Raw genomic sequence first — 26,733 nt, 5'->3', positions numbered from 1 at the left:
AAAGTCTTTGGAAGATACGGATGAGCGCAGAAGACCGCAGCTGGGACACATGATCGAAACCTGTCCATGAAGGTACTTCTAATCTACCGTAAGGTGTGAGACCAGAATGCTAAGGAGTGCTGAGAACGGGACGACTAGACTTGTTGAATGAAATATCCTACCAGAGTTGGTCAGCGATACGGCTCGAGTCGAAATTCACTGATGCACATAAGCTTCCGCGGGCTCAGAGTCTTGCACGAGGCGACACCTCAATCAGCGACTCCTGCCTCGCCTTCTCATTCTCCCCCTTCCACCACTTCTTCCTCCTCTCGTGCCCTGCCATGAACACCTCAAACCAACTCTTATTATACTGCGGCAGTCTCCTTCCTGGCTGACCAGCCGCTGGTTCTCCAGCCAGCTTCCTTACTGTCTCAAAGTATTCTTCAAAGTCCGGAAACACAAGTGTAAATGCTGGACCATCACCTTTCTTCGCGATCCTCTCGCGTTCCCACTTCTGTTGCTCTTCAAGCGGTGGTAAAGAGGCGCGTGCGGCAAGTAAGCGCGCAGCGAGGACAGCTTGCCACTCGAAGATTTTGAATGTGAGACCCGCGCCGACAGCTCCAACGAAGAGCAGTGTTGGGTCATTTTGGTACACGACGTGCTGGTAGAGGCCCGGGACGCGGTTGTTGCGGACTTTGACGTCAGGCAGGAACGGTAGGGACCACGAGTATCCTGTACCAAAGACGATTTCGTCAACATCCTCGACAAACGATCCATCGGTGAAGTGTACAGTTCTCCGACCATTCGAAGTGTCAATGTTTGATATCGAAGGCTTCTGAGCAATGCCAGGATGCTTGAAAGCTTCGTCGCCAAAGTAGCTGTTTGCTTTGTGACCGATGATGACTGCGTAAACGGGCCCCTTTGCTGTGCCAACGAGATCGTATGCGATGTCTGCCCCTGAAACAGACGCACCTACTATAATGACTCTCTGGTCGAAGTTAGCAAATGACTTGAGAGGAGGACTGCGTCCCTCCAACCTTCCCTCTGTAGGCATCGCGCCCCCGGAACATTTTGCTGTGCTTTACGCTCCCTGGCTGTGCCCGTTCAAACGCATCCAGTCCCTCAGTCTTAGGTATATATGGGATGTTGAAGTGCCCACTGGCCACAACCACAGCGTCGAACCATTCTTCCCACCACTCGTCTTCATCCCTGACGTCGCTGTCTTTCCGTAACACCAGTCTCCACTCATTGCCTACTTTCTCTGCCAGTTCAACGCTGGTGTTGTATGATATCAACTTGTCGTAACCGTTGCGGTTTACAAGAGATTCAACGTAGCCACGGATTACTGCATGACTTCGGAAGGGTGTATCGTCGCCGTGCTTCGAGATCGAGAGTTGACTTCGCTGTTCGGGGATTGTTTCTTGTGAGAATGACATCGCAATGCTGTCGACATTTGTCTCCAGGTACGGGTAAACGGAGGTTTCTGCATGGCGTGCTTGAGCGAGCTTTGGCTGTCGTGCAGGGAGTTTTGCAGGCGATGGTAGTGGGGGATCGCCGGTACGCGTCCCGAGTGCTTCAAGGTCCTCGGGCAGAAGGCTCGGCGGTGGTGTTTTGTCTTCGAGCCTTCCGTATCATAAGTTTGGTGTGTTGTTTAAGGGGTTTAGAGTGCGCGTTCAGCGTCCCTTACCAGCAGCCACCCGGCGCTTCTCTCCGCTCAAAAACGCGAATGACGTCAAATGCCTGTTCCTGCGCAAGCGCGTCGATAGAAATAGCTCCAGATGGACCGAGTCCGATCACTGCGACGCGTTTGACGGCCATCTTGTCACAATATGATCACTGCAAGGCACAAACAGCGTCAACACGGGATGCGAAAGTCCTCCAAATGCCCTAGGAAACCCGGAGCACTGATAAGAGAAAAGCGTGCGTAGCGTCAGCACATCATTTTGGCCGCGGCACTGTGCCATTCTTTGGCATGCTGAAGGACCTTCCCCCCCACCCCATCGCATGGCAGGCTTGTGATCTGGCTGTAAAAGACGCGCAACTTCCCTAGTTCGATGTTTGCGACATGTGTTTCGAGAATTGCGCAATCTCAAGGACCCTAGTCCCAAATGGCTTGGCCCCACCAAGTGCATCACTCAACACCGTAATGCGATTCTTGATTTGGCTACAACCGTTGTCTGCCAAAGAATGCCATGCATCTTGGATGGGGCGAATCATGTAATGACCATCGGCATCATGGTCGGGACGATAAGAGACGGTGAAGATGCCGATTCTAGAAGGCTACCAAGGCTGTATGCAAGTTTGTGACAGGACGGTGAATTGCTTGGATACGAATCCTGATTCAAAGTCCTTACATCGTGAATAATCCCAATGTCCCAAACTGTTGTTCACGATAACTCGCTTCCACAGAACTGGGACAACCTGACAGTATGGCATCAAGAGACAAAATAGTGTATTCGAAAGCGGGGCGTATAGCGATGTGTCTGATACACAAGATGTTGTTGACATCGAGTTGAGCAAGGCAACAAGACGTGCGCGACGAAGGTAAGTGCTTCGTTCGAGTCGTCAAAGCAACACTGACAACGATCAATGCTTCTGCCATCAGGTACCATCCAGTACACAACTCGTGGGTCTAATTGAACTGCAAGGCTCCTCGTGAGCGAAGCATCAGTATTGCTATGTGGGTGATGGCCGCCATATCGGGTTTGATGGTCGGTACGCAATACTGCCCTGCTTATGATCTGCCGTTTGACAGCAAAGAATTGAGAATACAGATCATCATGGTTGCAGTCGGTATATTCTTCGTCATCGTACAAGAATTGGCGTATGTATTGTACAACCGGAGGGCGTTAAGGAAGTGGAAAGAGGAGGGTGGCGAGAAACCATGGCTGTACACACCCTGAGCAAGAGTGTTCATCCAGGTGCGATTTTGACATGAGGAATAAACTTGCTGCAATTACGCCGCTGTGTCTTCGACCGGCTTTGTTGCTGGTTCTTGGAAAGGCCCGCCAGTAGCGGCCTTCCGGCTCCATTTGCCCTTGTACTTGCCACCTTGCTGCTTTATCCTCTCTTGCTTGGTGTCAGCGACAAAACCTCCTCGGAATCTTTGCTTCGGTCTTTCGCCTTGTTCTGCAGCCTTTCTCTGCCTTGTCTCTTCACTCCGACCATTGACGTGCCCTGTAGCCACAGGGTTTGCAGCTACCCAAGACTCCAGCTGCGGCCGTATCTTTGGGCCCCATATCTCTTCTCCAGAGTCGAGGTCCGCAAATGTAATTGCTGGCATCAAATCGGGCGACTCTGGTGGATCAGAGGTCGTGTACGTGGCTTGCCGCGTTCGTAACAATGTCGCCATATGAGATCTCGACTGGCAGGCAATGCCAAGATCGTGCGCAAAGCTTCGGACATAGAAGCCGGAACACACAGTAAGGCGTATACGTGCTGCCGGTGCGGCAGCTGGCTCCTTGTTTCCGGGATAACTGAACCCATGTTGGCCGGGCTCGTACCACTCCAGCAGTGTACAATCATCGACGTGCATCTCTCTGCTTTCGAGCTGCCTTGGAAGCTCTTGACCCTTGCGCGCATACTCACACGCCTTCTTGCCATTGATCTTCAGAGCCGAATATATCGGTGGGGCCTGCAAGATGTCCCCTCTGAATTGCGCGAGTTTCGCTTCCACCAACGTCTTAGTAATATGCTCACAATGTACTCGCTCAGCAACAACTCCCGTACAATCATACGAGTCCGTACTCGCACCAAAAAGGACAGTCGTATCATAGGACTTGGTGCAGGCAAGGTACTTTTGCAGCTGCTTCGTGCCTCGACCAATGCCGACAATGATTACGCCTGCAGCTAGTGGGTCCAGCGTGCCGCCGTGACCCATCTTGAACACCTGGTCATCGCTCTTGCTGGTTCTTTGAGGTTGATGGCGCAGAAGCGGTGCGAAGGTTTGAGATGACGCGAAGATCGCTTGGAGCTTCTCTAGCACTTCTGCAGACGAGACATGTGCCGGTTTGGCAACAGCTGAGCGTGATCAATAGTCAGGCCTGACACTCACTCCGTACTGCTCACCGAATATCCCTTCAAGTACCATCCCTTTTCGAATGTTCATTCTGTATTGTTGTGGCTGATGTGAGTGGTGTCACGATGAAAGAGGAAGGTTCGTAGGTCGATTGTGCGCTAACACCGCATTCGGCTAGCTTGCTCAAAGTTTAGCAACAGGGCAGGAAGTCTTCGTTGCTCAAGGTTGCATAACTTAAATGGATAACGTACTTCACAAGCGAGTCGCCCATACAAGCGAGTTCCCCACCCCGCCAACTTTGCACGCCTTTGCAGGTGTGCAACTCAACCATGTTATATAAAATAATATATAGATAGTAGTGTAGCAGGTTAAGTAGTATCTACAGTATCCTTTTTGCACGTACGTGAGTTATGGCCAGTCTCTCTACACATTGTACTGCGCGCCAGAGCCTGGCGGCTAAGGCCTGATTGCTCTCCTCTCTGACGCCTCTCATGAGTAATCTGCCCATCAGCCTCATGTTGAGCAAGTATATCCTCACCAGCTCCCTTTGCTAAGACCCCTTGCTTTTGTGTACACTTTTCTTACGTTGTTTATGTGCTGATGCTGCCTCGTTGGCTCTCTCAAGACTGGCAATCCAGTTGCACATCAGCTCAGCAGAGAGCATCATCACCTCAGCCCCCTTCTTGAGCTGGTGATGAGCTCTTGTGCTGCTGTACGCGATCATGTATCAATGTTGATTGGGCCTCAAGCTTGCGTGCATTGCATGGTGCACAGGACTGCCAGAGAGCCTCTGCAAGAGCAGCTGGAGGAGTAGGTGTACACAGCTGCACATCAAGCTTTGTGTTGAAGTCGTGTCTTAAGCAAAGCTCGTAGGCACTGTTCGATTGGTTCTCGGGGATGAGCAGAAGTACAGAGAGTCGTCAGGGGTTGATTATCACTGAACGAAGCTCGGAGCGACAGAGGTTTGACTGTGATAAACCGCTGTGATAATCAGGGGGTAGTCCATGAAAACAGACCCTGATGGCCCGGTGAGAGAGACAGAACACTGAACAAGAACAACAACAATATATACCGATTTTACTGCTTCGCGCAGTTACCCCTGACTTACTGCCCTGCGCAGTTACACCTTCACTTATTGCATTTACTGCAACATTATCATTATAGTTCGTGAGCTATTTCATATCATCCGCAGCACGTGCTGCAGACTATGCAAATCTATGCTCTACCAACATGCCCAAATCAGTATGTATCTCCCAATTCTGTCTAACTACTAACGCCAATGCTTGCATTCGTCACTTTACGTCTGGGCTTTCTTCGCTGATCCTCTGGATCAGCGTCGAAAGCTTTGGCCATAGTTCTGGTATCCTAAAAGGCTTGGAAATTGCATCGTCCATGCCCGACGCCAGAGCCTGTTCCACTTGCTCCATCCGCGCATTGGCACTGACAGCTAGAATGGGTAATCTTGTGTGGGCTTTCGGCGGCGAAGATGGTTTCGATATGTTGGGCTCATGGAAAGACGATATAGGGCGGACAGACGATGTCGTGAGCTGTCTCGAGAGCACCGAAGGTCTCCTTTGCGGAGGCGCCAGTAAGCCCTGTGCTTCGTATTTGCGAATCCTCTGAGCACATGTGAGCCCATCCATGATGGGCATTTCAATATCCATAAGTATGATGTCGACATCGTATGTGGTCGGCTTTGCAAAATACTCCTTTTCCTCCTGTCCTGCAATACTGTCGTGGTTGTTTCTTGGCGTGCCCCGCCAGTACACGCTGCCCTTGAGCCAGTCCAGGGCTTTTTGACCGTCGCCAGCGACGCTGATGTTCCAACCAAACTTGGCCAGCTGCTTCTTGAGCACTTTTTGGTTGACGAGATTGTCTTCTACAATTAGTATATTGAGCTTCACCTTCCTCATGGCTTGCTCAGTGGACTCGGTGCGTTGCGGGTCTAGTCGGGTCTGCAACGATTGGCCAATAGGGGGCTTAGCCTTGCGTGTGCTGACAAAGAAAGCGAACGTAGAGCCAATGTCTGGGTTGGAGGAAACACCGATTGCACCACCTTGGAGAGATGCAAGAGATTTGGAGATAAATAAGCCCAGTCCGGAACCACCGTACTTCACATGCGTACGAGGAGTGGCCTGGGTGAATCTCGAGAACAGCCTGTTCTGCTCGTCGTAGGTCATTCCACAGCCTGTATCTTCTACTTTCAGCCAAAGATAAGCTAGCTCTCCATCACCCCATTCAGGACCGGCGGTCAAGTCTTTCGGTTGGTCTCCGGCATGAGTGAAGGTGATTGCGTCCCAGACTTTTGGTGGGCGTGTCAGAGAGGCACCTAACGTAACTGTAATCTTGCGAATTGGCCGGTCTTTGGTGAATTTGATAGCGTTCGTACTGCAAGCGGTCAGTCGTGTAAGCGCTTCCAAATTAGCACCAGTCACATACAGAAGGTTGATCAAAACTTGAAGCAGTCGAGATGGGTCCAACATAACCCAATCGTATCCTTCAAATGTCGGGTCCTTTCGAAATTCTAGCTTGATGTCCATTTGACTGCACTCGACATCGAACATCTTCAGTGCTTCGGACACAACCACAGCAGACTGCACACGCACAGGCGTGATCAGGATGAGATTCGAGTCCAACTTTGACAACGTGAGGACGTCGTCGATAACGCGCTTCTGGTGCAACGAGCACGATACAATGGTTTGCAACGAGTCGATACTTGTCACAACCTCTTCCCGTATCTTCTTCAAGTCCATGTCGCCGATTGGAGTCTTTACATCATGAAGTAGCAGTCCTTGTAACGATGCTATAACTGAATCCGCACATTGTACTATGGCGGACAACGGGTTCCGAAGCTCGTGAGATGTCATATCGATGAAGCTGCCCCTCATTAATGATCAATTGACACTCAAAGGATCAGCGTCATACTTCTCTTGTTGTCGTTTTGCTTCCAAGGCTTCTTCTGTTCTCTGTCTTTGGACTGTTTCTGCCCATTTAAATTGCTGATCGAGTTAGTCCCATGTCATCCATCGTCAGAGTATAGGTCCGTACCGAGATGTCGAACAAAGTGCCCAAAATACCTGTTCATTGTCAGTTTCCTCATCCCCACTAGATACATACATCTTACTGATGACATTCCCTTTCTCGTCGAGCTCAGGGTGATTTGAGCTTTGCACCCAAGTATTCGAGACGATGCCATCCTGATTGACCCAGGTTTTCTTAAGTCGGAACTGCACGCCATCTGACTTCTTGCCCGCCAGCATCTGCGACCAATCGTCTTCCACCATCTTTAGGTCCTCATCTGCGACTAGACCAAACCACTCAAACTCGTTGAGGGGCCGGCGTGGGTGGCCTGTCAATTCGAAGAATTGATCGTTGACATAGTTCATGCCTTGTAATCTGTCAGTCTGGGCCTCCGACTCATCAGAGAAGCTTACCTTGTTCGGGGACGAAAATGTAGATGGCTATGGGAGAGAGCTGCGCAAACCTTGCAAACTTCTGCTCTGACAAGCGTGCTTGCTCAAGCGCCTCTACACGTGTCTGCGCAATTTCTTGTGACTTTTTCTGCGCCATGATATCGATTGTGTTTCCAGCGATACTGATCAGATTTCCTTCATCGTCGAAAACCGGTACGCACGCTGAGAGAACCCACTGCGCTAGGTCATCTGAGCCTGGAGCTCCTTTCCATCTCATCTCGAACGTGACGGGGTTGCCGGAAGCCAGGGTATTCCACATGGACATGACAAGGGCCTGGTCTTCAGGATATACAAGGTCCATAAATAAGAAGTCGACGTGGGCTGGTACATTCCGCGGATGTGACGAGAGTCGGTACCATGCCTCGTTGGCGTGGACCAACTTTCCCTCCGTGTTGTACTCAAACACTCCCACATCTGACATCTCCATCATGGTCTGAAGCCCCTCCCAACGTGCTGTCAGATTAGTGCGAGGCAGAGTGTCCGCTAACACCGACTTGTTGGTCTTCATGTCTCGCAGCATATCATCTTTCGAACGTTGGTAAACGCGATTCCAGTTACCAATGTTCGACTTGATGACCGCCTCTCTCTCGAATTCTGATGTAGTAACATCTTGTTTGACATCTTCTTTCAATAAAACTTCCGCAGCTCTTATGACCTTCCACCTTCGGTTTTTCCCCGCTTCCTGCGAAAACCATCTCTTTTTGTCAAATTCATATTGTGGCCTATAGTCCCCTAAAGCTTGCGACCAGGATCTGAAAAGTAATGCTGTTCGGTTCTGCTCCTCAACGCGTTCTTTGAAACCTTCGCGTCGGAAAGCTTCGTTACAGAAAATGATAGCGAACTCGAGGACATCCTGACCAATTTTGACCACAAATATCGGGTCAGGGTTGGATTCCAATATCTCCAGGTCCAGAAATGTTGTTTGAGGGGGCTCCGAAGTTGACGACATGTCGAGCCCTTTCCTGTACCCTCAATGATCTCGCGCCTCAGCTCACCTGTTTGTAGAGAAAACGATGGCTGGTATCCAATGTCGCGATAGCGATACGCAGACGGCCAACGCGGGGTTGGGGCAGGGTTACGGAAAGGTGTAAACTCGGAGGTGGCAGTCTCAATCTGTGGCGCTTTCCGGTCACTACACGCACCGGTCTTGCTTAATTTGCCACCTAGTTTGAGGAGCCAACTGCGCAGTTGCGACCGCAATACCTGGACAGCAGGCGCAACTCTTTGGGTTCAGAACGTCGGCGACAGAGGATTGTTGATAGGACACGGCTGTGCTCGTCGACAGATACTGTATGGCGTTACTCGGGTGACAAAATAAGCCGCACTCACAAAAAGTGTGCTTCTGCCCACCTAGATAATCGCACAACACCACACGATATGAAAAATCCAAAAAAAACACAAAACTGTAAAGAATATCTTATTCTACAATTTGTGTTTTTCTAAGAATTAGTCTCATGTCGTTGTTGCGTGGTGTCGGGGCAAAGAGGGCAACCTTGTTGGTATTCCTCGACTTTTGGCTGGTTTAAAGTGCAGCTTTTTCTGGCACCCGAGGTGGGCCTCCAAAGGCTCGCCAACCCACGCATATTCTCATCCGGGGCCATGTACGTTCCAGACGGATGTGTTTCTGTTGGCAGACTAACTGAATGGGTGCATACAGCCTGATGTCATAGTTACGGCGCAAGGCTGCTGCTGGTCAGCCCTGCCTGCTGATTGGTTCATCTGCCGAATCGCGGGTCGGATCTGGCAGATCTCGGTGATCTTCGCCCAAGACATCGTGAGACTTGTTCGTGCTTGCGGAACTTCTTCATCTCGAGTCTGTCTCTGACTTTGAGCCTCACATGCTGGTCTGGACTTTCAGTCAAGTTTCTCCAAAACTTCAGATGTTTGAGATGCCGACCATTCAAGTTACAACCCGAATGTGCACATAGCAGAGATGAAAGCCTACACAAGCGTTGCAACAACCTCAACGCGCCTGTGTTAGGGTACAAGTTTGTGGTGAGATAGAGAAAGAGCGTTGTTATGGGGGTAGTGACAGGAAGTCATGGCCAGGATCAGATACGACGGCACGTACCCACGTGTCTACTCGGGAAATCTGCGCCGTCTAGGAATCCCTCTGAGCTCGATGGCCGACCACACGAACTGTTGATGCGTCAGTCATCACCTAATCCAGATATCTTGCGACTGAGACACTCCCACCATCATAGGCCTCCAAGCTAATAATTGACGAGGCTGCTATCTTACGCAGCTCACCCTCATCACCGCATGTTGGTACTGGTGCCAATAATCTGGACTGAACATGGCGCTTTTAGCGGTCCTACCCATGGACTCATAGATGCTGTCGTTGGGGTTCGATCGACCTTTGGGACCACATTGATGACACCTTATTAGATGCACCGAAACGGGCGTATTGGTCTTCGAACAAAGGTTTCCATAGACAAAGACCGTCGAATCGAGTCTTGAGCTACGACTGTCAACCCCAACCTAGCGAACTCACAAATCCCTCGATACAGTCCGTTCTTCGATTGCTGAAGCGAGACGAGCAGCTCATCTTGAAGCTAAAAATCAATGACTCCAATATCAACTAGATAGTACTAAGATTATTTGCTTAAAAAGGCAAGTACAAGTCAGCCTGTAATGGGTGTTCTATACTTTACCAAAGGTAGCAAGTCTTGGGTTAGGTAAGCTGTAGGGTATGTTGGACTGTAGGAAGGTATCGCAAGGTTGATGGTTGTCGACAAGAACCTCGCTGGTAGTGATGTCAAAAGGACAAGAGCAGTACTCTCAAAAGATTGTATTCTTGACTACGGAGATGCTATCAATGCTGCACAGGGTGCCTACATACTGGGCGATTCTAGGGGGTTTAGTGGGTTAGTGGTTGTGGTTGTTTCCTAACCCGCTAACACCGATGTCCTCTGGGTTGGTGTTCCTGCACGGGCCCATCAGCCACACGCTAGTGGCTTGGGAGGTGCCTGACCCAGTAGCTCACTTAGTAGGGCAATCGACCTTTCATCTCAACTCTGTGTGACCGTGTACAGCATCCGTACAGCAATAGATTGCGCAGCCGCTTTACAGGCTCAACAAGCAAGCAGTACACCAGAAAAACAAGTTCAGGAAGCAGCAGCAGCAATAACAGCTCTTACTCCCAACTCTATGTGTACTCAGTGACAAATATGAATCTGGCTATTGAAAGAATTGCAACTCAAGACTGTGTGGCTATCTTAGTGGGGTGGCCGAAAAGTATATGGCCAAGCTTAGAAGTTTTACCGATATTCTCCGTCATTCAATGTGCACTGACTAACAAGACGTCATTGTGATTTGCACGCTACATGAGGATAACAAACCGGAGGATCCGTAGGTTTGAGACTACTACGGGTAGTGACTTCACCCTGTGTCATTGTTTGCGGAGAGGAAAAGATGGATCTACCGTCTTTGGACTTCAAATAGTTGACTTGCCTTTGTTCGCGCGTCTATTATTGTTCGGTATCTCCTGCTGTAAGATTCTTTTCCACCAGAGGATCCTACGATCTAGTTACAAAGTTTTACGGCCGACACCGCAAATTCGCCCACCATGTCCGAAGAAGGCGAGCACAAGACGCTGGCGCCGTCAAAGATGACCTCTGAGGTTGACGCACACACCCCGGTCGAAATGCTTCGCCTCGCAGAACAAGCCGGCGTAGCAAAAGCGAATCTCAGCTGGCTCGATCTGATCATCAAATCCTTCCTGGGTGGTGTCTTCATCTCGCTCGGCGCCGCCTTCGACTTGGTCGTTGCTGGTGGATCTCCAGGCCTCCGCGCCAGCAACCCAGCCATCGCAACAATGCTAGCCGCCTTCGTCTTTCCCATCGGTTTCGTCATCATCATGTTGTTCAACGTCGAGCTGTGCACTAGCAACATGTTTGTCATGGCATACTCGACACTGCGCCGCCGGACCACCATCTACGACCTGCTCAGGAATTGGATAGTGAGCTACGTTTTCAACATCGCAGGCTGCTTATTCTACGCTGGAGTACTTTGCTACTGGTCCGACACTTTGTCGTCAAGCGCGCAGAAGGACTACGCGGCGACACAAGCCAACGGTCGTGTCAATGTCAATTGGGGATACAACGTAACTCGTGGCATCATGTGCAATTGGCTTGTTGGCATTGCCTTTATGTTCTTTACCGAGGCACGCGACTTGCTCTCCAAGATCGTCGGTATCTGGATTGCCATCTGGACGTTCGTTGCGATGAGTTACCAGCATTCAATCGCCAATTACTTTCTTGTGCCAATCGGCATGTTCTATGGAACAGAATTCGGTGTCGGCAAGTTTGTCTGGGCTAGCTGCATTCCAGTCACTATTGGTAACATCATTGGCGGTGCTTTTTTTGGTGCATTCGCGATGTGGACGGTATATGGCAGGCACGAGCTGTCTGTAAAAGAGCTTGAGAGGCAAGAAAGCTACGTCGGCAGGGTATGAAGGAGGTGTGGAGATGTTCGTGGCTTTCGGATTCTACAATCTAGGTGTTGTCGTCTTGTTTTGCTGCGTTTGAGAGTTTACCATGCCGCTATGGCGGTTTAATTCTAAATCCCTGCATCGGGTCCAGCGCGCAAAGTCCAAATAATTTATGTCAATCCAGCTCACACTGTTGTTCGACCATGTATGATATCAAGTGTGTTTCGATTGCTTTCTTCAGCCAGTAACAACCGTGCGCATAACTAATCCGTCAGAATTATGATGCCATTGCTGTTTCTCAAAGGGCAGGATCGTGTGGATTAGTACTACCTATGGTGGTGTTTATCTACACAGTGAAGCGAGTGGGCGCTTACTCATATAGGGAAGGCGCAGAGGCTCTGAGAACAGGATGTAGTGAAAGTACAGGCTGACACTGTTATCCAAATCTCAAACATTTCCATGCGGTCGGCTGGGCCAACTAACCTCAAGTCTACGATCGCATTATTTTTGGAATGACCCGTACTGGACATTGTGATTCCAAGCGGCTGCGGTTGCCATTGCTACTTCCTGTTGCGGTATCGGTTGGTCCGTACAGTGTCTGACCATACCCCTGACCACTACCCTGGACTAGTGTGTTACAGGTCAGGTATATAGTCGTCTCCTCCTAGCTAGATAGAAATCCAGCACAGTATTCCATCGACCCGATAGTCCTACTTTATCGTTTACCGTAGCTATCAGTATTCTACAGCGGTCCACACCGCTACACTTCCCACTGTTGCTGGCAGCCGAAGAACTCCCAAACGACCGATCAAGAGGACACGCGTTTCCTCAGCCTGCAATTCATGCCGTGCACGTAAGACAAAGGTCGAGTTCATGGGATGCGCTCTCCTTTGTTGACGACTGAGACCGGCAACAGTGCAATAATGAGCAGCCACAATGCAGCGAATGCGTCAAGCGTGACACCACGTGTACATACACTGAGTCTGAAGCATGCGTCGCGAATGTTATATCTGATCAGACCTACATAAACATCTTGGCTTACATGTGACAGCGCAATATGCTGACCTCATAGTTCGAACGACAGCTAGAGAAAGTGTTTGAATTGATGAGGTCTATGCCAGAACAAGACGCACTCGAAGTGTTTCGACGCGTTCGCATGAATGACAAGATCGAAGATATTCTTGCGCATGTCAAAGAAGGGGATCTGCTTGTGCAGTTATCACTCGTTCCTGGGTCTAACCGCCGCTAGGAGTTCCCGTATCGATCGGGGATGCATCAGCATTGACTTATTTCAAGCAACCCATGTCTGCATTGGTTGGTCTATGGCCTGTTTCGGTCTGGACAATGTTCCGACTCCAGTGCCGCCAGTGCCTCGAGTACCTCTTCTGTCACGGCACCGGCTGTTCAAGTCTTCTACCTAAAGCCATTCCATGCTGCTGAACTTGTAGATCCTTTATTATCACAGCTATCGGCCTTGAAATGGACGTTTGTGATCTCAAGCAACGTTCTGTTCCGAGCGCTTCTGAGCAATTAATTTCTTTACATTCATCCAGCAATATATGTGGCGACGTGGGCCGCTGTAGTATACTGATAGCTACGGTAAATGATAACGTAGGACTATCGGGCCGATGGAACACTGCGCTAAGTTGCTATCTAGTGAGGAGAAGATGGCTATATACAGACTCTGGAACGTGCTAGTCCAGAACAGTCTAAGCAAGGATAATAGGGTCTTGTATGGACTGATTAATACCGCAATAATATACGTTCTTCACATGAAATACCTCTTGTAGGACATGTCCACAGGCAAATCTCAGTTCTGTTCGTTTCTGTTGGCGAACGCCGTACTTGCAAGTTCTTGTGTAGGTGCTACGTTATCCAGTCTTTCAGAACTCACGCTGCACTCAGGCTAATTCTGGCAGCAAAGCTATGGCCAAGATCCCAATCAATCAATGTATTGGCTTCTTGAGAACCTCGGATACAAGTTTCTGGCTGAAGCGAAACGGCTGTGGGAACTGGAAACCCTCAACAAAGTCGAACTCACGACAGTACAGGCTACGCTAGTCCTACAAATCACCTTAAATGTGATCTGTATTGACCGTGTCATTTGTATAGTGGTTGAAGAAATGTAAAGAACCCCCTGAACTTGGTTCACTACTGTGACAGACTTACGTTGAGTAAGAATGAAGGCTTCTAAGTGGCTGTTGCTATCTTGGTTGACAGATTTGACAGTCTGGTACATGTCCTGCAGGGCATCACCGTGGTGAACGGCCACTCACAAGGCTACCTGCCCTCATGAACCACAGTACGTATCTACTGTACGATTCTGTTGGGGAGTATGGACAGTGCGCATGTGCGGAAATATTGAAGGATTGAAGTGAGGTTGTATTGTGTGAAGCTACGGACAGTATGTATAGGTGAGTAGCTGTAAAAAACGCTAGTGTGACGTGGCAGTCACTCTCATGGCAGGTGAGGTTCGACAGGCAGGAGCACCCCAAACCGTGACAGATTCACTGTACTAACGTCAGAGCGGTCTGTACATTCTTACAAGCACCGATATTCGTCTACGCGACTTAGAGGCTGATAAGAAATTGGATTTGATATGTCGATTGAGTACTATCGAGGAGGACGACTAAATACAGTGCGGAAACAGGCGTTAAGTGAGGTGGCTAGTCAGAGAGGACGCTAGTGGTACCTCGAACAGAGGCTGACTTTCCTCCCGTAGGTTGGTAGGAAATTTGCGGAACAAGCTGTAGCCATGTCGCAAAGTGTCACGGTTTGGGGTGCTCCTGCCTGTCGTACCTCACCTCCATGAGAGTGACTGCCACGTCACACTAGCGTTGTTTACAGCTACTCACCTATATATACTGTTCGTAGCTTCACTCAATACAACCTCAGTACAATCTTCAACTTCTTCCTTTGCGTACAGTTTTTCCCTGAACTCTGACACAAAGCATCGACTTGTTTAAGGCCCCGAACAATAGAATGAGTCGAAGGATGAGGGAAATGCGTACGCTGCTAGCATGGGCGTTCTTTAAGTGATTGAGGAATTGCTACCTACAGCATCACTGATGCAAGCACATTGACCTCTTGCCGCGTTAGTTAGACATGTCGGCGGTCATCTGATAGTAAGTCTTCTTGGCTCGCAGCTGGTAGGGACGGTTGGTGGCTGGGTTGGCAGCTTCACGCGCCTAGTACTGCGGGCACAATGGCATGTTCCGTTTCCTGTGGAGCATGAATTGCTTCTGGGCGATAGGGATGGTGTCCGTGGTGCGCGCATTGGCTGCCGGTCCAGTAAATCCATTCACACACGATGTCGTAGTAGTTGTTGTTCTTGCTGTAGAGTCGGTTTATTAGTTGTTGTAGTTGTGGTCGATAGGCTTTGTTGTGTTGTGGAGAATCTGGAGAGCAGGAGATTCGGAAGATGTTTTGTACGCCTGAGGGCTGATAGTGTTTGCCAGAGGTCTGCTGCTCTGATTGTCCAGCTCAATCGGTTAGTTTGGTTTGCTTCCCTACCCTTTCACTGCTATTCCCTTCTACTATATAGTCTCGATCGATTCCCGATGTAGCTCTTCAGATCAACCAACTCAACCATCTCAACCCTTCTACAGATAGTGAATGGCTACCTGTCTCGTTGTGAGCACAAAGTGTGGATATCGTAACTGTATGATGTGCCTTGTTTGTGAAAGCAGTCACAGTTGTTCTGGACCTAATGTGACTTGTGGGTTCTTTCAGTGAACCCACTTCATGGACAACAATGGATCGTATCTGTGATTGAGTCAGTGTCCGCATGAAAAGCGGTATAAACATGCCTCCCCGTCACTAGTCTTTCTGAATACAGTCAACAGTAGCACGTTCATCAGATACGAGCATGTGTTATTCACGCCTTCGAGTTTTATTTTATTCTCATTTTACTTCACCCTAATGACTTCAGAGATTCAAAACAGTAACACAAACATCTCAGTCCGATCATCGTAATGCTTATCCATGCTCAAGCTTCCAAGGTCCTCGATGCTCAAGATAGTAACCCAAATGCCGACATCCCATATCTCCTCATCACATCCCCCAACACTCCACCCCTCTAACGCGCGCGTCGATCCTCTTGATAGCGACAAGACTCACAGCGGTACTCGGGTGACAGAATTCCCCGCACACTGCCAAGATTTGAACCTCGACACCCCCTTGCCCTCACCACACCACCACTCCCCCTTCGCAGCTATTGCTTATTTTTTGAATTGCAGACTGAGAAAATTGTAAAGATCATGAAATGCACATAAAAAGTAGGGTGCGTGGAGCTAATGAGTACATGGAAAAGCGCGGGATCCCACACAGCAAGGAGGGCATCTTCAGGGTTAACAAGGTCTCCCATTGTCAGAGATTGTTCGCTAGCGGTTCGTTGCAGCGTTTGCCAACGGTCCGTTGCAGTGTCTACCAGCGGCCCGTTGCAGTGTTTGCCAACGGCCCGCTGCACTGATAGTCCAGCTCATTCGGTTAGTTCGGTTTGCTTCACTGCTATTCCCTTCCACTATATAGTCCCGATCGATCCTCGCCATAGCCAAACAGACCAATCAAGACTCTCAACACTTCCACAGAGATGGGCTGTGATATCTGAAGCCAGTGAAGACAGGCATAATCACAGAGCTTCTGGGCCAGAAAAGAGAGGCAGGAAATGCACAATCACCAATGATCAGCTTGCAAAAATTGATAACCTCCTAAAGTCTGAAGGCTCTGAAGCACACTCTCTCCTGGCAGATTATGGGATGGAATTGTGGCATCACAGGCCTTAGTGACTGCACTACTTTATGTTCTATGGTGATCACCTTGGATACTTCAAGTGTGTAACCTGCCAGAAGCAGTGGGTTAATGATTCTACAGCTAAAGCCTGCATAAAATACGCTGACAAGCTCTGGAGAAAAGCCCTGAGCCTGAAGATTAGGAAGATGTGAGGTTTTCAGATGATGTTCACTGGCAAATAGGGCCTGAAGGCAAGCTTATAGTTGCAAGGAAGAGGAGACTCAATATGATGGGGTTGATGACCTCATTCAAGCTGAGGTGAAGCGAATTATTGCACCCCCTAATGCTGCTGATGGCCCAGTGAGAGGCAGAACGCAGAAGAACAGAACAAGAACAGAATATACTGATTTTATTGCTCTGCGCGGTTACACCTTCATTCATTGCATCTACTGCAACAGGTTGCCATTCACGTCACGGGGCCGATGCTGTTCCATATCCCACTTGAGGTGAGGCTTACGCAGGTTGATGACGTCCTTTTACTTAGGCTCAACTGGGATGTCACAGTGGCGATGGGTACGCTGTGCTCGACGCAGGTTTTCTGGCGATCGGTACGCTTGCGCCAGAAGGCGTGGCCGAAGAAGCCCTCGCTTTTGGTACGCAAACGGCGGCGATCGAGCTTGGGGTTGAACATGTAGGCGCAGTGGTCGGAGGTGACGAATATCCAGTAGCACGTGACTTCGGTGTGTTGTGATTGTCGTTTTTGGTTCCATTTGGTGTGTGTAGTTGTGGCTGATTGTATTGTATTGCTGTGATGGTGAGGATTTGTAACTCGAAAGGATCCGTCAGGCAATTTATATGACCAAGGACTCGATGGTGAATAGCTCGCGATCTGATCGCCCATTGTGAGCTTTCAGTGCAAGGGTCGCTACTGTATGAGGTGCCTTGAGCGTGAAACCGTGCATCTCATGTTTTTTCTACAGACTACTTGTACTTCTGGTACTCAGTCAATCGATTTGAGCTTCAGATGTGTAGTCTTCGTCCTCACATGTGCAATCTTCGTCACCGGATGTCGACCCGTCGCCCTCTTCGAGCCAATGTTCCCACTCAAGTATCGTCGGGTCGTCGTCGCCAAGTTCCAACATCTTGTGGATGTTCCTTACTGAACGTGCAAACCTTCCATCATGGTATATGAGAAGTATCAACCCAGCAAATAGCTCTACCAGCGATTTGTTGTAATCCGGAATGATCACAGACTGCCTCTTAGGATCCGTGAGAGAGATCATCGCGTAGATACGATCTCGTACGTCATGACAACTCGAAATGCCGAATTCCAAATCCCAAGGGTCCGCGTAGGTAAATGATGAAGATTGCCGTTGCTCACGCTCGGTGATCAGCCTGATCACAGGGCTTTGTAGTATGGTAGTAGCAATGTTGCGGTTTCCTCAAAAAAGATGACGGCCAGTAGCCAGACGATTGCGGAGCCTGATCATAGCGCTCACGGAGACTTTCTTTGCACAGCACCAAGTCGTAACCCTCTCAGGGAGGAGAAACTCCTGAACTATCCAAGCTTGAGTCCAGTATTCATGGAGGCAGAACTCTTGGATATCCGTCAGTATCGACAATGGAAACGTCCAAGCGACACTCTCCGAGTTCACTGTTATCTCCAAGTCCGTTGTATTTTCTGAGTCCGTTGTACTTCTTGAGTCCGTCATACTCTCCCACCATTCATTGTCTGTACGGTCAAGCTTGATTAAGTAATGCATCGCTCGAGCCAAGCGTTTGTTTCCTCTTCCGAGCCAGACAATGACTGAGAATGCGCGTGAGTAGATCTTGCCCATTAAGGCAACTTGATAATTACGCTCAGCAACATTCGTTTGGTCAATGCAGATAGCGTCAATCCAGTAGCCACCCAAACAGGACCATATAGACCGATCCTTGATCAGTTGTTGGAGGAATGAGTGTAAGTTCATTCTTACAGTAAATGCTTTGCCATTTAGCAGAATTTCCTTTGTCTTGACTGCGTTTCCCCAGACGTACGACACCGCCTTGTAGGACAAATCGCCATACGTGGAAACTACCGACAGATCGCACTCAACGTGAGACGGATTACTCGACGGAGGGTAAGCTGATCAGACGGATATTTGAATTGCTGGCGAGCTTTAGGGGAATGTCGTCGTAGGCGTTGGACATGCTTGTGTCGGTTGACTCGATTTGCGTTACAACATGACCTTTTGCCCTGCATTCAAGCGCCTGTAGATCGGTGGCCATCCAAAAGTATTCGCTTGTAGATACGACGTTCGAAACAGACGAGAATTGAGTTGATTTCGCTACTGTAGTGTAGAGAACACACGAGAATGTGAACCCTTCTTGCACGAAAATTTGATCAGTGAAACTTGAGGAGGGCAAAAAATGGGTTGAGGTTATGTACAGTTTGGCATAAGTAATGGGACTGGTGCACAGAATGCCTGCTTGTCACTATCAGCAGCAGTACAATCTTCAAGATTATCACGTACTTGGGGTACTATAGCTCCTTCAATTTACTGGCTTGGCTCTCCTCTTTCCTCAGCTCCTTGGCACCAGTGACGGGGCGCCCTTCAACCGCCTTGTCACCACCGACCAACTTGAAGCCGTTGTAGAAGAGCCATTCGGTCGCGTGTTCGACCGGCTCATCGAACATGTAGGGCAGGAACGGCACGGCTGCAAGACCGAGCTACATATCGTCAGCGCATGTCATAAAGTCTGGAAGTTGCACTCACGCCAATGGGACCCCAGGTCCTCAACGTCTTGTTCTTCGCGTCTTTCAGCGCGCGCCCGGAGTACCTGACGATGCTGTGGATTGTGAATGCAGGCAGACCCATGGACGCAACAGCCTGGAAGATAGCTCTTTGCGCCATAACAGCCCTGTAGTCCTCAATAGCCGGTATCCTTCCTGCCACGACCTCGCCGCCGGTCAGCACGCTGCCCTGTCCGCCGAGCTTGATACCCTCGGTACTTGTCGCCTTCTGTGCAAGCTGCTGCACCTGACCAACGACGCCCGTCGCCCTTCCTGTAGCTGCCATGTCTCTGTTCTCCTTCTCTTGTTCATTGATTTGCGCGGGTGCCTCGAGGTAGTTCTCAGGATGCAGGACTTTCTGGTTGCGGATGTATGCTTTGTAGCCTTCGTGCGCAACATCACCAGTCAGGTATAGCCATGACACTGCGTATGCACCTTTGACGAGGTAGGGGTGCGCAATTGGCCTGAAGGACTCGCCGATGTCTGATGTGTAGGCGACATAGCGGTGGGCAGAGAGCATGATAGTACGGATGCGGGTCGCGTAGGCGGCATAACGGATGGATGTGTCGGTTGTGTCCTCCGCTCTGTTGTATTTTGGTAAGCACCGTAAGCTCGAGTCTGCTCGGATGTAGTCCCTACCTCCCGTCTGAGATGGTCTCCCACATCTTCTCCTCGTCGTTCAACACATCCTGGATACCCTTGGGCAGCTGCTTGCGCGGCGGAGGAACGGAGAAGTCTGGTCGTGCTTCCTTGCGCACGTGCTCAACGCCATCCACCTCTTCCACAATAGTCTTGTCGTCCTTTGCCATTGTCGCTGGAGCCGTCTTCACGTTGTAGGATGACACGCTCTCGAAGAAAAGAAAGAAATGCAACAGCGAGATGGAGGGTTGGAAAGTCAAGTAACTTGTTCGCGCTCAATTGTAGCTGCCTATGTGGTAGCACCGACGTCATTTCGCCCAAGCTCCCCTTTCCTCCGAGGTCGTTGCTGCCACCAGCCACGGCACACGCCACGGCATGCGCCACAGACGCCACACCCTGCCAAGCAGTCAACCCTTGAGGTCCGTTCCACGCTCCGCCATCCACACGTTCACGACCTCCATCCATTGCGCCCTCATCACCCTTCGCCTAACCCCGAACTGTATACCCCCACCGCCAAAATGGTTGCTATGTACACTATCGCCGGCCGCCAGGTCGGATCGCACGTCGTACGTTGACCCCCGAGCACCTCCGCGAAAAGTTCGATGCAACTCCGCAGTACCATTCTGGGCCCACCACAGCTCCAAGTCGACTTGAGACATCATGCGCGAGGCTTTGGAAGCTGGGGGGACCGGGTCTGGAGATGCAATTGCGCGGGCGATAGCCGGATATTGCGGGGAGTCAAGCTATGTGATGGGACAGAAACTAACGTACGACAGCTCGCGATCGCTACCCTCGCAACCACCTTCTCCATTGCCGCTTTCTCCCTCTCTGGCGGCGAGAAGGTCGACAAGACCCAGCCCCCGATCAACGCCAAGAGCAAGGACGAGGAGAGCTTTGTCAAGTAAGCAGCCCCAAATAACACATGCAGCACGGCACAGCACCCAGCACGCAATTGTGTCCCAAGCAAAACCCATGTGACAGATGCATACATGGAGAGGCAACGCTGACAACACGCAGGAACTTCGTCCAGAAGGCAGAGGAGAAGGTCACCGGAAAGCACTAGATGTATACCAGGAGCGATGAGCGACGAGGAGGAAGCATGAATTGTAGATACGCCAGATGTACCAACAAGGAGCAATGCAATGGAGAATGAACACCACAGCCATTACACAAAACCAACAGCGACTCACGCATGCAGGCGGTGTTTGAACAGGTTGAGAAAGTATATTGCGATAATGTCAACAAAAGACGCCAATACTCCAGGTATCACGTAACCCACCCAGCAACCATCAAAGCTCAGCACAATCAGCCCAGCGCGCCCGAGCGCCAAGCTGTACGGAAGACGATGCAAACATACTGCCAACCAAATTCCCATCATCAAAGCTTACTCCTCATCCTCGAGTATAATTCTCTTACTCATCGAATCCACAACCTTGGAGAAGAACTTCGCCGCATGCCCTCTCGCGAAACTAATCTCCTCAGTCAAGTAGTCAGGCAGAAGATCTAGGAGGTCTTTATCTCTCTGCTCATCCAGCAGCGGCTGGTAAATGAACTCTGTATCCGCGTAGCTCTCACCGCCCTCGGAGACTGTGAGATGGAAGTGCAGTGCTGTAAGGTGATTAGCAAAACACAGTAACAGGAAGATCGTGAAGCGACTTACTCCCATTCCGTCCAGTCTGCAGACAATCATACACATCCTCATCGTCCTCGTTCTTCTTGACGCCAACGATGACCAGGTTAGTCAAGTCGCAGTACATCTCCACCTTCTGCTTCTGCAGCATCGCGTCCTTCGCTGCTTCCGCGCTTCCAGGCAGCACCACGCCCGTCGTTCTCGCCTTGACTGCACTGCCCGGCACCTTAGCTTCTGGCTGGGTGGACGAGCGTGCTGCGGCAAGCTTGGTGTTGAGCGTGGTGTTTTCCTTCTGTGCGGTGTTGAGGGAGTCGGTGAGCTTCTTGTTTTCGGCGGTGAGGGAGGAGTTGGTCTTTGTGAGGGCTGAGATTGACTTGTTGAGGCATGTGATTTCCGAGGTGCGCGTTTGGAGGTCGGCGACTTGTTGTTTGAGGGCTTTGATCACTGCGTCTTGGTCTGTGAATGGTGTTAGTTTGATTCGAGGTAGGAGAGGGTGAGATCACACCCTTTGCGGCTTGTTCTGTCCGTTTCCTAAGCTGCTCAAAGTTGGATTCCTTGCCTGAGGTCGCGACGTCCTTTAGTGTCTCGTACTTGGCTGTCATGGCCTCCAACTTCCTGGTCAGATCGCCCACCTTCCGCCGCATGGCTGGGTCGCGCTCTGTGTCCGACACGCTTCCAGCTCGCCGCCCACTAGCTGAAGGCTGTCGTGTCCTGCTTGCTGCTGCCGTTCGCCGTGCTGATGGTCTCGGTGGAGGTGGCATGCTCTCAGGTATCTCGTCCACCTCGATCGAGTCTTCGATGTCCATGATGTCCGCCTCTGGCTCAGCCTGTGTCTCCGGGATTGTGAACGCTTCTGGCTCTGCTTCTAACTCTACGCCGCGCTTGCTCGATCGTGACTTTGCTGCGGCTTTCGCCTTAGTCTCCTCCCTCGCCACAGGTTCCCTCGCGGCTGCTTTGCGCCCTCTCTTTACCGGCGCGGGCTCTTCTTCTGCGGGCTCCTCCTCCTCTTGCGCCTTCTTCGCCTTAGCCGGTCGCCCCCTCTTAGCAGGCTTGACTGGTTCCGCAGTCTCTGTGACATCGTCTTCGTCCAGCTCGTCCGCTTCCTCAGCGTCGCTCTCTGCGCCATTCTTACGCTCTGTCAGTGCCTTGCGACCAGCCTTTGTGGGCGCTTTCCTCGTGACAGCAGTGTCCTTCTTCGCCTCGGCTACGCGTGTCGCTGGTCGGCCCTTAGTAGTCGCCTTAATCGCAGAAGTAGTCTTGCTTGGTTGCGCAGCCTTCCCACGCGCTTTGCGTACCCGCGCTTTGTTTTCGGTGTTGGAGTCGGGCGTGGGCATCGCATTGAGCTCGTCGGGCGTCATGTCATCTTCTGATGCCGAGTCGACGGTGAAGGATAAATTTACGAGCGCATTGCGAGGCGCCATTTCTGCAAAGTATTGGGACGTTACGCCTGAACTTGTTGGAAGCTGCGAGTGTTGCTGGTCAGTCTTGCGACGGAAGTGGGATGTAAACAACACCAATGTCAAAAGTGGCCAGTGCGCAACGCGGTAGCGCGTGCTTCTTTCTGTCAATCGCGAACCATAGTCGCATGACTTGCTTCTTCAAAAATGGATATGGCAGTGTGTTTTTGATATCTGTTCTGACGTTGAAATGTTGCCTATCTTCCATTCTATGTATGCCTTCCTGTCTTGTTCGGAGCCGTATATTCCAGCTGGAGCATTCGCATACTCCAAACCTACACCTTCAGTAGACTTAAGTCATCTTCTCAAACACCTTCCCCATACTCCCCTCCCAACTCTCAACGATCTGACTCCCATCCCAGCACTTATCATCTCCTCCCCCTCCCTCCACTTTTGCACCGTCTCATCCACAAACTCCTCCACACTCAACGCACTCTCGTTATTCTCCTTCTTTATCAACCGGATTCTCCCCCTCCCTATGCAAATCCGTTGCCACAGTCGGCGGCGCAATCTCCACAACATTGACACTGGAGCCTTTCAATTGGACACGCAAAGCCATGCTCCAGAAGTGCATCCACGCTTTTGTCCCGTTGTAGACAGGGTTTGATGATGGAGAAGGGGACGAAGCCGAGAACGGAGGATACGTTGACGATTAGGGCGGCGGGTTTGGATTTTAAGTGCGGCAAGAGGTGGAGGGCGAGGTGCATGGGGCCGCGGATATTGATGTCGATTCCTTGATCGGCTTTTTGTGTGAACTCGGAGGTCTCCATGTCATTGACATCCAGTGGGCGCTGCACGCCGGCATTGTTGCTCAGGCAGTCGAGGTCTGGGTGTTCTTTGGTGATCTTCTTGACAAAGTCGGGTATCGAGGCGACATCGCCGGTGTTGAGGACATACCTAACGCTTCACCCTCATCTACCTGCGGCAAGGATTACGCTTTGCTGGAACTTCGTTGATACGGATGCAGCTAGGAGTTCCACCAAGCCACGGCCTTTTCAGTCCAGGCACATATGTTATTGCACAAGATGAAAATTGTCCACGTTTTGATCAGGTACCTATTGGTTTGACTTACGATCCTACGATGGACTAACTTAACTCGGCTGGCTGCCTCGCTCTCGGTAGCTTGCTCATATCCCTGACACTCGCTCTGCCAGTTGTTGTCCTTACTCGGAGGTCCAACTCCATGCCGTTACCTTCACCACAGTCGCCGGCCAAATCAGGAAGATTCAACTGCTGCTTCGCGTTGTGTCGGTATCGTCTAAAAGCGAGGAATACAAGGGTCATCAAGAATGATAACCCAACGAGCGTTCCAACTACTATACCAGCAATGGTTCCCGCCGTAAAAGAAGTTGATGTTGAAGAATTTGTGCCCTGAAAGGAACCACCAATCGCTGTATCGACGGTCCCATTCGTTGGTACTAGGAGCTGGAGGTTCACCGATCCCTTGAGATAACAGTTCCAATACCCTTGACTAATGCGCATCTCAGCTTCATAGCTCACAGCAGCACAATCTTTACCTCGTTGCACACAAATCCCAATACAATCCATTAGTGACTCCGCATGGTAGCTGTCTCCCAAGTCGTTGGCCCGGTAGTCCATACCACAGTGAGTTTCGAAAGACTTGCCGTTCTGTTCCACCTTCTGCCCAAGGGTTGGACAATCTCTTCTGGTATTGTCAGGTACCAAAATAGCGCTGTCATAGTCTCTATTGCCCTTCGGTGGCATAATCGCACTCTTAAGAAGACAACGACGAGTTTCGTATCCATAAGTGATGCCGGCACATAAGTTCGATGGCTGAGACGAGCAGCGATCCATACAATCTTCGAAACTGCTCGATACCGTCTCAAACAAGTCGCCGCCGACAAAATCTGTGTTGCACTGGATCTGGTAGGGACCCAGTCGTTGTAGAATACTTGTGGAAGAGGCCGAGCAAAGCGTTCGTGCATTTTGTCGTTGAAGCACTGCATCAGATTCATGGTATTAGCGGAATTTTTCCCGCAGGTAGATGAGAGTGAAGCGTTAGGTACGCAGAGATCTTGAGAGGACTTACACAGCGAGTACATGTTCGCAACCACAAGTCGCCGTTGTGTGGTTTAAGACAGAATATCGTCTAAACGTGCAGAGGATCACATCTATTAACATCAGCAATGCTTCGAGCCAACCCACCGCTGGTAGTGCAAGAATTAGCATGTAAAGTTGTCCACGGGACGCGTTACTTGGCATGCTCTGTGTTCCTGACATGCTGAAATTATCGCATCCCACAGGAGGGCGCAGCGGGTATAGGGATGGGTATCCCCGATTGGCTATGTAGAGAGATTCGGGACGATGTTCATGGGTCTAGCGAACGAAACCTAAGTAATGCTCGAATCATATCTCTCACAGCAGCGAGATGAGGTTGAATACCCAGTCTGTCAAGGTCAAGGACCTGTGGAACAAACGTTTCTTCTTATGCTAATTTTCTAGGGGTTTCACATGGTGTGCTGTTGCATTGTGAGGAGATTCTATCGTGTCGTCTGCCAGGTTAGGCATGTGTTTGCAGACCACTTCAAGGCCTCATCGGCGGTGCCTTTCAGCTGCCATGCGCCGCGCCACGTGGTTATAGTTTGGGGAAGAGAGAATTCAGTTGTCCAGGCATTTCATCGCATCTGCAGTTCCCGAATCTATTTGTGGAGGTTGGCCTCAGGTGTGGTGTAGTGTCAATCCGATCTAGAAGGATCCAGAGCCAACGGACCGCGATCTTAAAATAGCTGTTACTTAGCCCGCCTGTAGAAGCTTCTAAATAAGCTCCATACTTTAGGATTAGTAGGCATGACACTAAGTATAATACACTGAGCTTCACTGCAACACTGCCCACTACATAGTCCTGCTGCTAGAGCCTGTCGCTAAAACGCATAGCACCGGCGCGTTGGTGCGTCAGATGCAGCGATAGTCTCAGAGTACCTACTCTTACGTTTGAGTATCTCTGAACCCTTGGGTGTGTACATCTGAATTGGATATATTGTCCTTGCATCCTAGAATTGGACAAAGTGCATATGGCGGTGACAGAGCAGTAGTATGCTGTTGCGCCAATTTCTTTCGCAGAGTCCTTCAGCTTTGATTCTGTGCGGCCTGCAATGATGACAGTCTTGCCATCCTTAATGACCTGTTGCGAGAGCGCTTTGTCGATACCGCCGCCGCCGCCGGTTACGAGAGCGGTCTTGAAGCTGTAATTTGACGAGGACATTGTGAAGCGTGTATTTGAGAGGCTTTACCAAATCCGTAAAGACATTGAACGAGCTGGCTCACGGCACTTTTTGTTCATTCATCATTGCTACAATTTGCCAACTCTAGGCATGACGTAGAGCGTTCGCTGATGCGGCGTATGCGTCACTGAACAGTTCTTCGGCCATATTCATCTTCGAGAACACGATCTTGGATGGCCGGATCTGTACTCGTGAAATATCAAGATTGCTTACGCAAAGAGCGATTGAGGCTGCTATGAAGGATCCAAAGATTGAAGCTCCAGCGGGGCAGCCCCTCGATCTACCTCGGTCAACAGCCTCTTCATCCCTGCACTGCTTTGACACTTTGACAAACTCCTGACGAACATTCGCTCGCCCAC

At 50.3% G+C, this 26,733-nt stretch overlaps 13 protein-coding genes across 13 annotated transcripts; 5 read left to right on the top strand and 8 right to left on the bottom strand.

Annotated features, from left to right (window-relative positions):
• Positions 1 to 223: 223 nt before the first annotated feature.
• Positions 224 to 1,797, bottom strand: BU25DRAFT_354619 (thiol-specific monooxygenase; the record flags this gene model as incomplete). Its single annotated transcript, XM_033703518.1, has 3 exons — positions 224 to 967; positions 1,017 to 1,602; positions 1,667 to 1,797. 3 exons carry the CDS (start codon positions 1,795 to 1,797, stop codon positions 224 to 226), a joined length of 1,461 nt encoding a protein of 486 aa, XP_033555615.1.
• A 549-nt stretch (positions 1,798 to 2,346) lies between these two features.
• On the top strand, positions 2,347 to 2,927 carry BU25DRAFT_416185 (uncharacterized protein). Its single transcript, XM_033707719.1, has one exon. The coding sequence runs from the start codon at positions 2,667 to 2,669 to the stop codon at positions 2,880 to 2,882; it is 216 nt and encodes a 71-aa protein (XP_033555614.1). The 5' UTR covers positions 2,347 to 2,666; the 3' UTR covers positions 2,883 to 2,927.
• BU25DRAFT_416184 (tRNA pseudouridine synthase B) lies at positions 2,718 to 4,085 on the bottom strand. The gene is made up of 2 exons (XM_033707718.1): positions 4,048 to 4,085; positions 2,718 to 3,999 (listed from the first exon to the last, which is right to left on the bottom strand). Exons 1-2 carry the CDS (start codon positions 4,067 to 4,069, stop codon positions 2,936 to 2,938), a joined length of 1,086 nt encoding a protein of 361 aa, XP_033555613.1. The 5' UTR covers positions 4,070 to 4,085; the 3' UTR covers positions 2,718 to 2,935.
• A 325-nt stretch (positions 4,086 to 4,410) lies between these two features.
• On the bottom strand, positions 4,411 to 4,740 carry BU25DRAFT_483047 (uncharacterized protein). The gene has a single exon (XM_033711158.1). It carries the CDS (start codon positions 4,719 to 4,721, stop codon positions 4,548 to 4,550), a length of 174 nt encoding a protein of 57 aa, XP_033555612.1. The 5' UTR covers positions 4,722 to 4,740; the 3' UTR covers positions 4,411 to 4,547.
• Positions 4,741 to 5,289: 549 nt separating this feature from the next.
• Positions 5,290 to 8,621, bottom strand: BU25DRAFT_495826 (uncharacterized protein; the record flags this gene model as incomplete). The annotated part of the gene is made up of 6 exons (XM_033711886.1): positions 7,432 to 8,621; positions 7,122 to 7,385; positions 7,046 to 7,074; positions 6,923 to 6,996; positions 6,437 to 6,874; positions 5,290 to 6,385 (listed from the first exon to the last, which is right to left on the bottom strand). The coding sequence occupies exons 1-6, from the start codon at positions 8,417 to 8,419 to the stop codon at positions 5,290 to 5,292; spliced, it is 2,889 nt and encodes a 962-aa protein (XP_033555611.1). The 5' UTR covers positions 8,420 to 8,621.
• A 2,347-nt stretch (positions 8,622 to 10,968) lies between these two features.
• BU25DRAFT_483040 (Formate/nitrite transporter) lies at positions 10,969 to 11,926 on the top strand (the record flags this gene model as incomplete). The annotated part of the gene is made up of 1 exon (XM_033711157.1): positions 10,969 to 11,926. The coding sequence occupies exon 1, from the start codon at positions 11,039 to 11,041 to the stop codon at positions 11,924 to 11,926; it is 888 nt and encodes a 295-aa protein (XP_033555610.1). The 5' UTR covers positions 10,969 to 11,038.
• A 741-nt stretch (positions 11,927 to 12,667) lies between these two features.
• On the top strand, positions 12,668 to 13,151 carry BU25DRAFT_354482 (uncharacterized protein; the record flags this gene model as incomplete). Its single annotated transcript, XM_033703513.1, has 3 exons — positions 12,668 to 12,766; positions 12,819 to 12,905; positions 12,975 to 13,151. Coding segments are annotated over 3 exons (363 nt in total), but the record flags the coding sequence as incomplete, so codon positions are not given.
• A 5,242-nt stretch (positions 13,152 to 18,393) lies between these two features.
• Positions 18,394 to 18,684, bottom strand: BU25DRAFT_306326 (HET-domain-containing protein; the record flags this gene model as incomplete). Its single annotated transcript, XM_033702067.1, has 1 exon — positions 18,394 to 18,684. A coding segment is annotated over one exon (291 nt), but the record flags the coding sequence as incomplete, so codon positions are not given.
• Positions 18,685 to 19,154: 470 nt separating this feature from the next.
• Positions 19,155 to 20,215, bottom strand: BU25DRAFT_435563 (uncharacterized protein; the record flags this gene model as incomplete). Its single annotated transcript, XM_033708927.1, has 3 exons — positions 19,155 to 19,343; positions 19,390 to 19,990; positions 20,046 to 20,215. 3 exons carry the CDS (start codon positions 20,213 to 20,215, stop codon positions 19,155 to 19,157), a joined length of 960 nt encoding a protein of 319 aa, XP_033555607.1.
• BU25DRAFT_239335 (uncharacterized protein) lies at positions 20,100 to 20,661 on the top strand. The gene has a single exon (XM_033701502.1). It carries the CDS (start codon positions 20,273 to 20,275, stop codon positions 20,618 to 20,620), a length of 348 nt encoding a protein of 115 aa, XP_033555606.1. The 5' UTR covers positions 20,100 to 20,272; the 3' UTR covers positions 20,621 to 20,661.
• Positions 20,508 to 21,181, top strand: BU25DRAFT_416180 (uncharacterized protein). Its single transcript, XM_033707717.1, has 2 exons — positions 20,508 to 20,946; positions 21,063 to 21,181. The coding sequence occupies exons 1-2, from the start codon at positions 20,648 to 20,650 to the stop codon at positions 21,106 to 21,108; spliced, it is 345 nt and encodes a 114-aa protein (XP_033555605.1). The 5' UTR covers positions 20,508 to 20,647; the 3' UTR covers positions 21,109 to 21,181.
• A 93-nt stretch (positions 21,182 to 21,274) lies between these two features.
• On the bottom strand, positions 21,275 to 23,096 carry BU25DRAFT_495823 (uncharacterized protein; the record flags this gene model as incomplete). The annotated part of the gene is made up of 3 exons (XM_033711885.1): positions 21,275 to 21,653; positions 21,706 to 22,131; positions 22,181 to 23,096. 3 exons carry the CDS (start codon positions 23,094 to 23,096, stop codon positions 21,430 to 21,432), a joined length of 1,566 nt encoding a protein of 521 aa, XP_033555604.1. The 3' UTR covers positions 21,275 to 21,429.
• A 191-nt stretch (positions 23,097 to 23,287) lies between these two features.
• BU25DRAFT_495822 (NAD(P)-binding protein) lies at positions 23,288 to 26,374 on the bottom strand. The gene is made up of 2 exons (XM_033711884.1): positions 26,156 to 26,374; positions 23,288 to 24,035 (listed from the first exon to the last, which is right to left on the bottom strand). The coding sequence occupies exons 1-2, from the start codon at positions 26,353 to 26,355 to the stop codon at positions 23,609 to 23,611; spliced, it is 627 nt and encodes a 208-aa protein (XP_033555603.1). The 5' UTR covers positions 26,356 to 26,374; the 3' UTR covers positions 23,288 to 23,608.
• Positions 26,375 to 26,733: the final 359 nt, after the last annotated feature.

Source organism: Macroventuria anomochaeta (genome assembly GCF_010093625.1).
Source record: "Macroventuria anomochaeta strain CBS 525.71 unplaced genomic scaffold BU25scaffold_56, whole genome shotgun sequence".
Classification (NCBI taxonomy): Eukaryota; Fungi; Ascomycota; class Dothideomycetes; order Pleosporales; family Didymellaceae; genus Macroventuria; species Macroventuria anomochaeta.
Note: the sequence above shows the minus strand (reverse complement) of the source record. Positions and strands in the feature narration are given on the sequence as shown.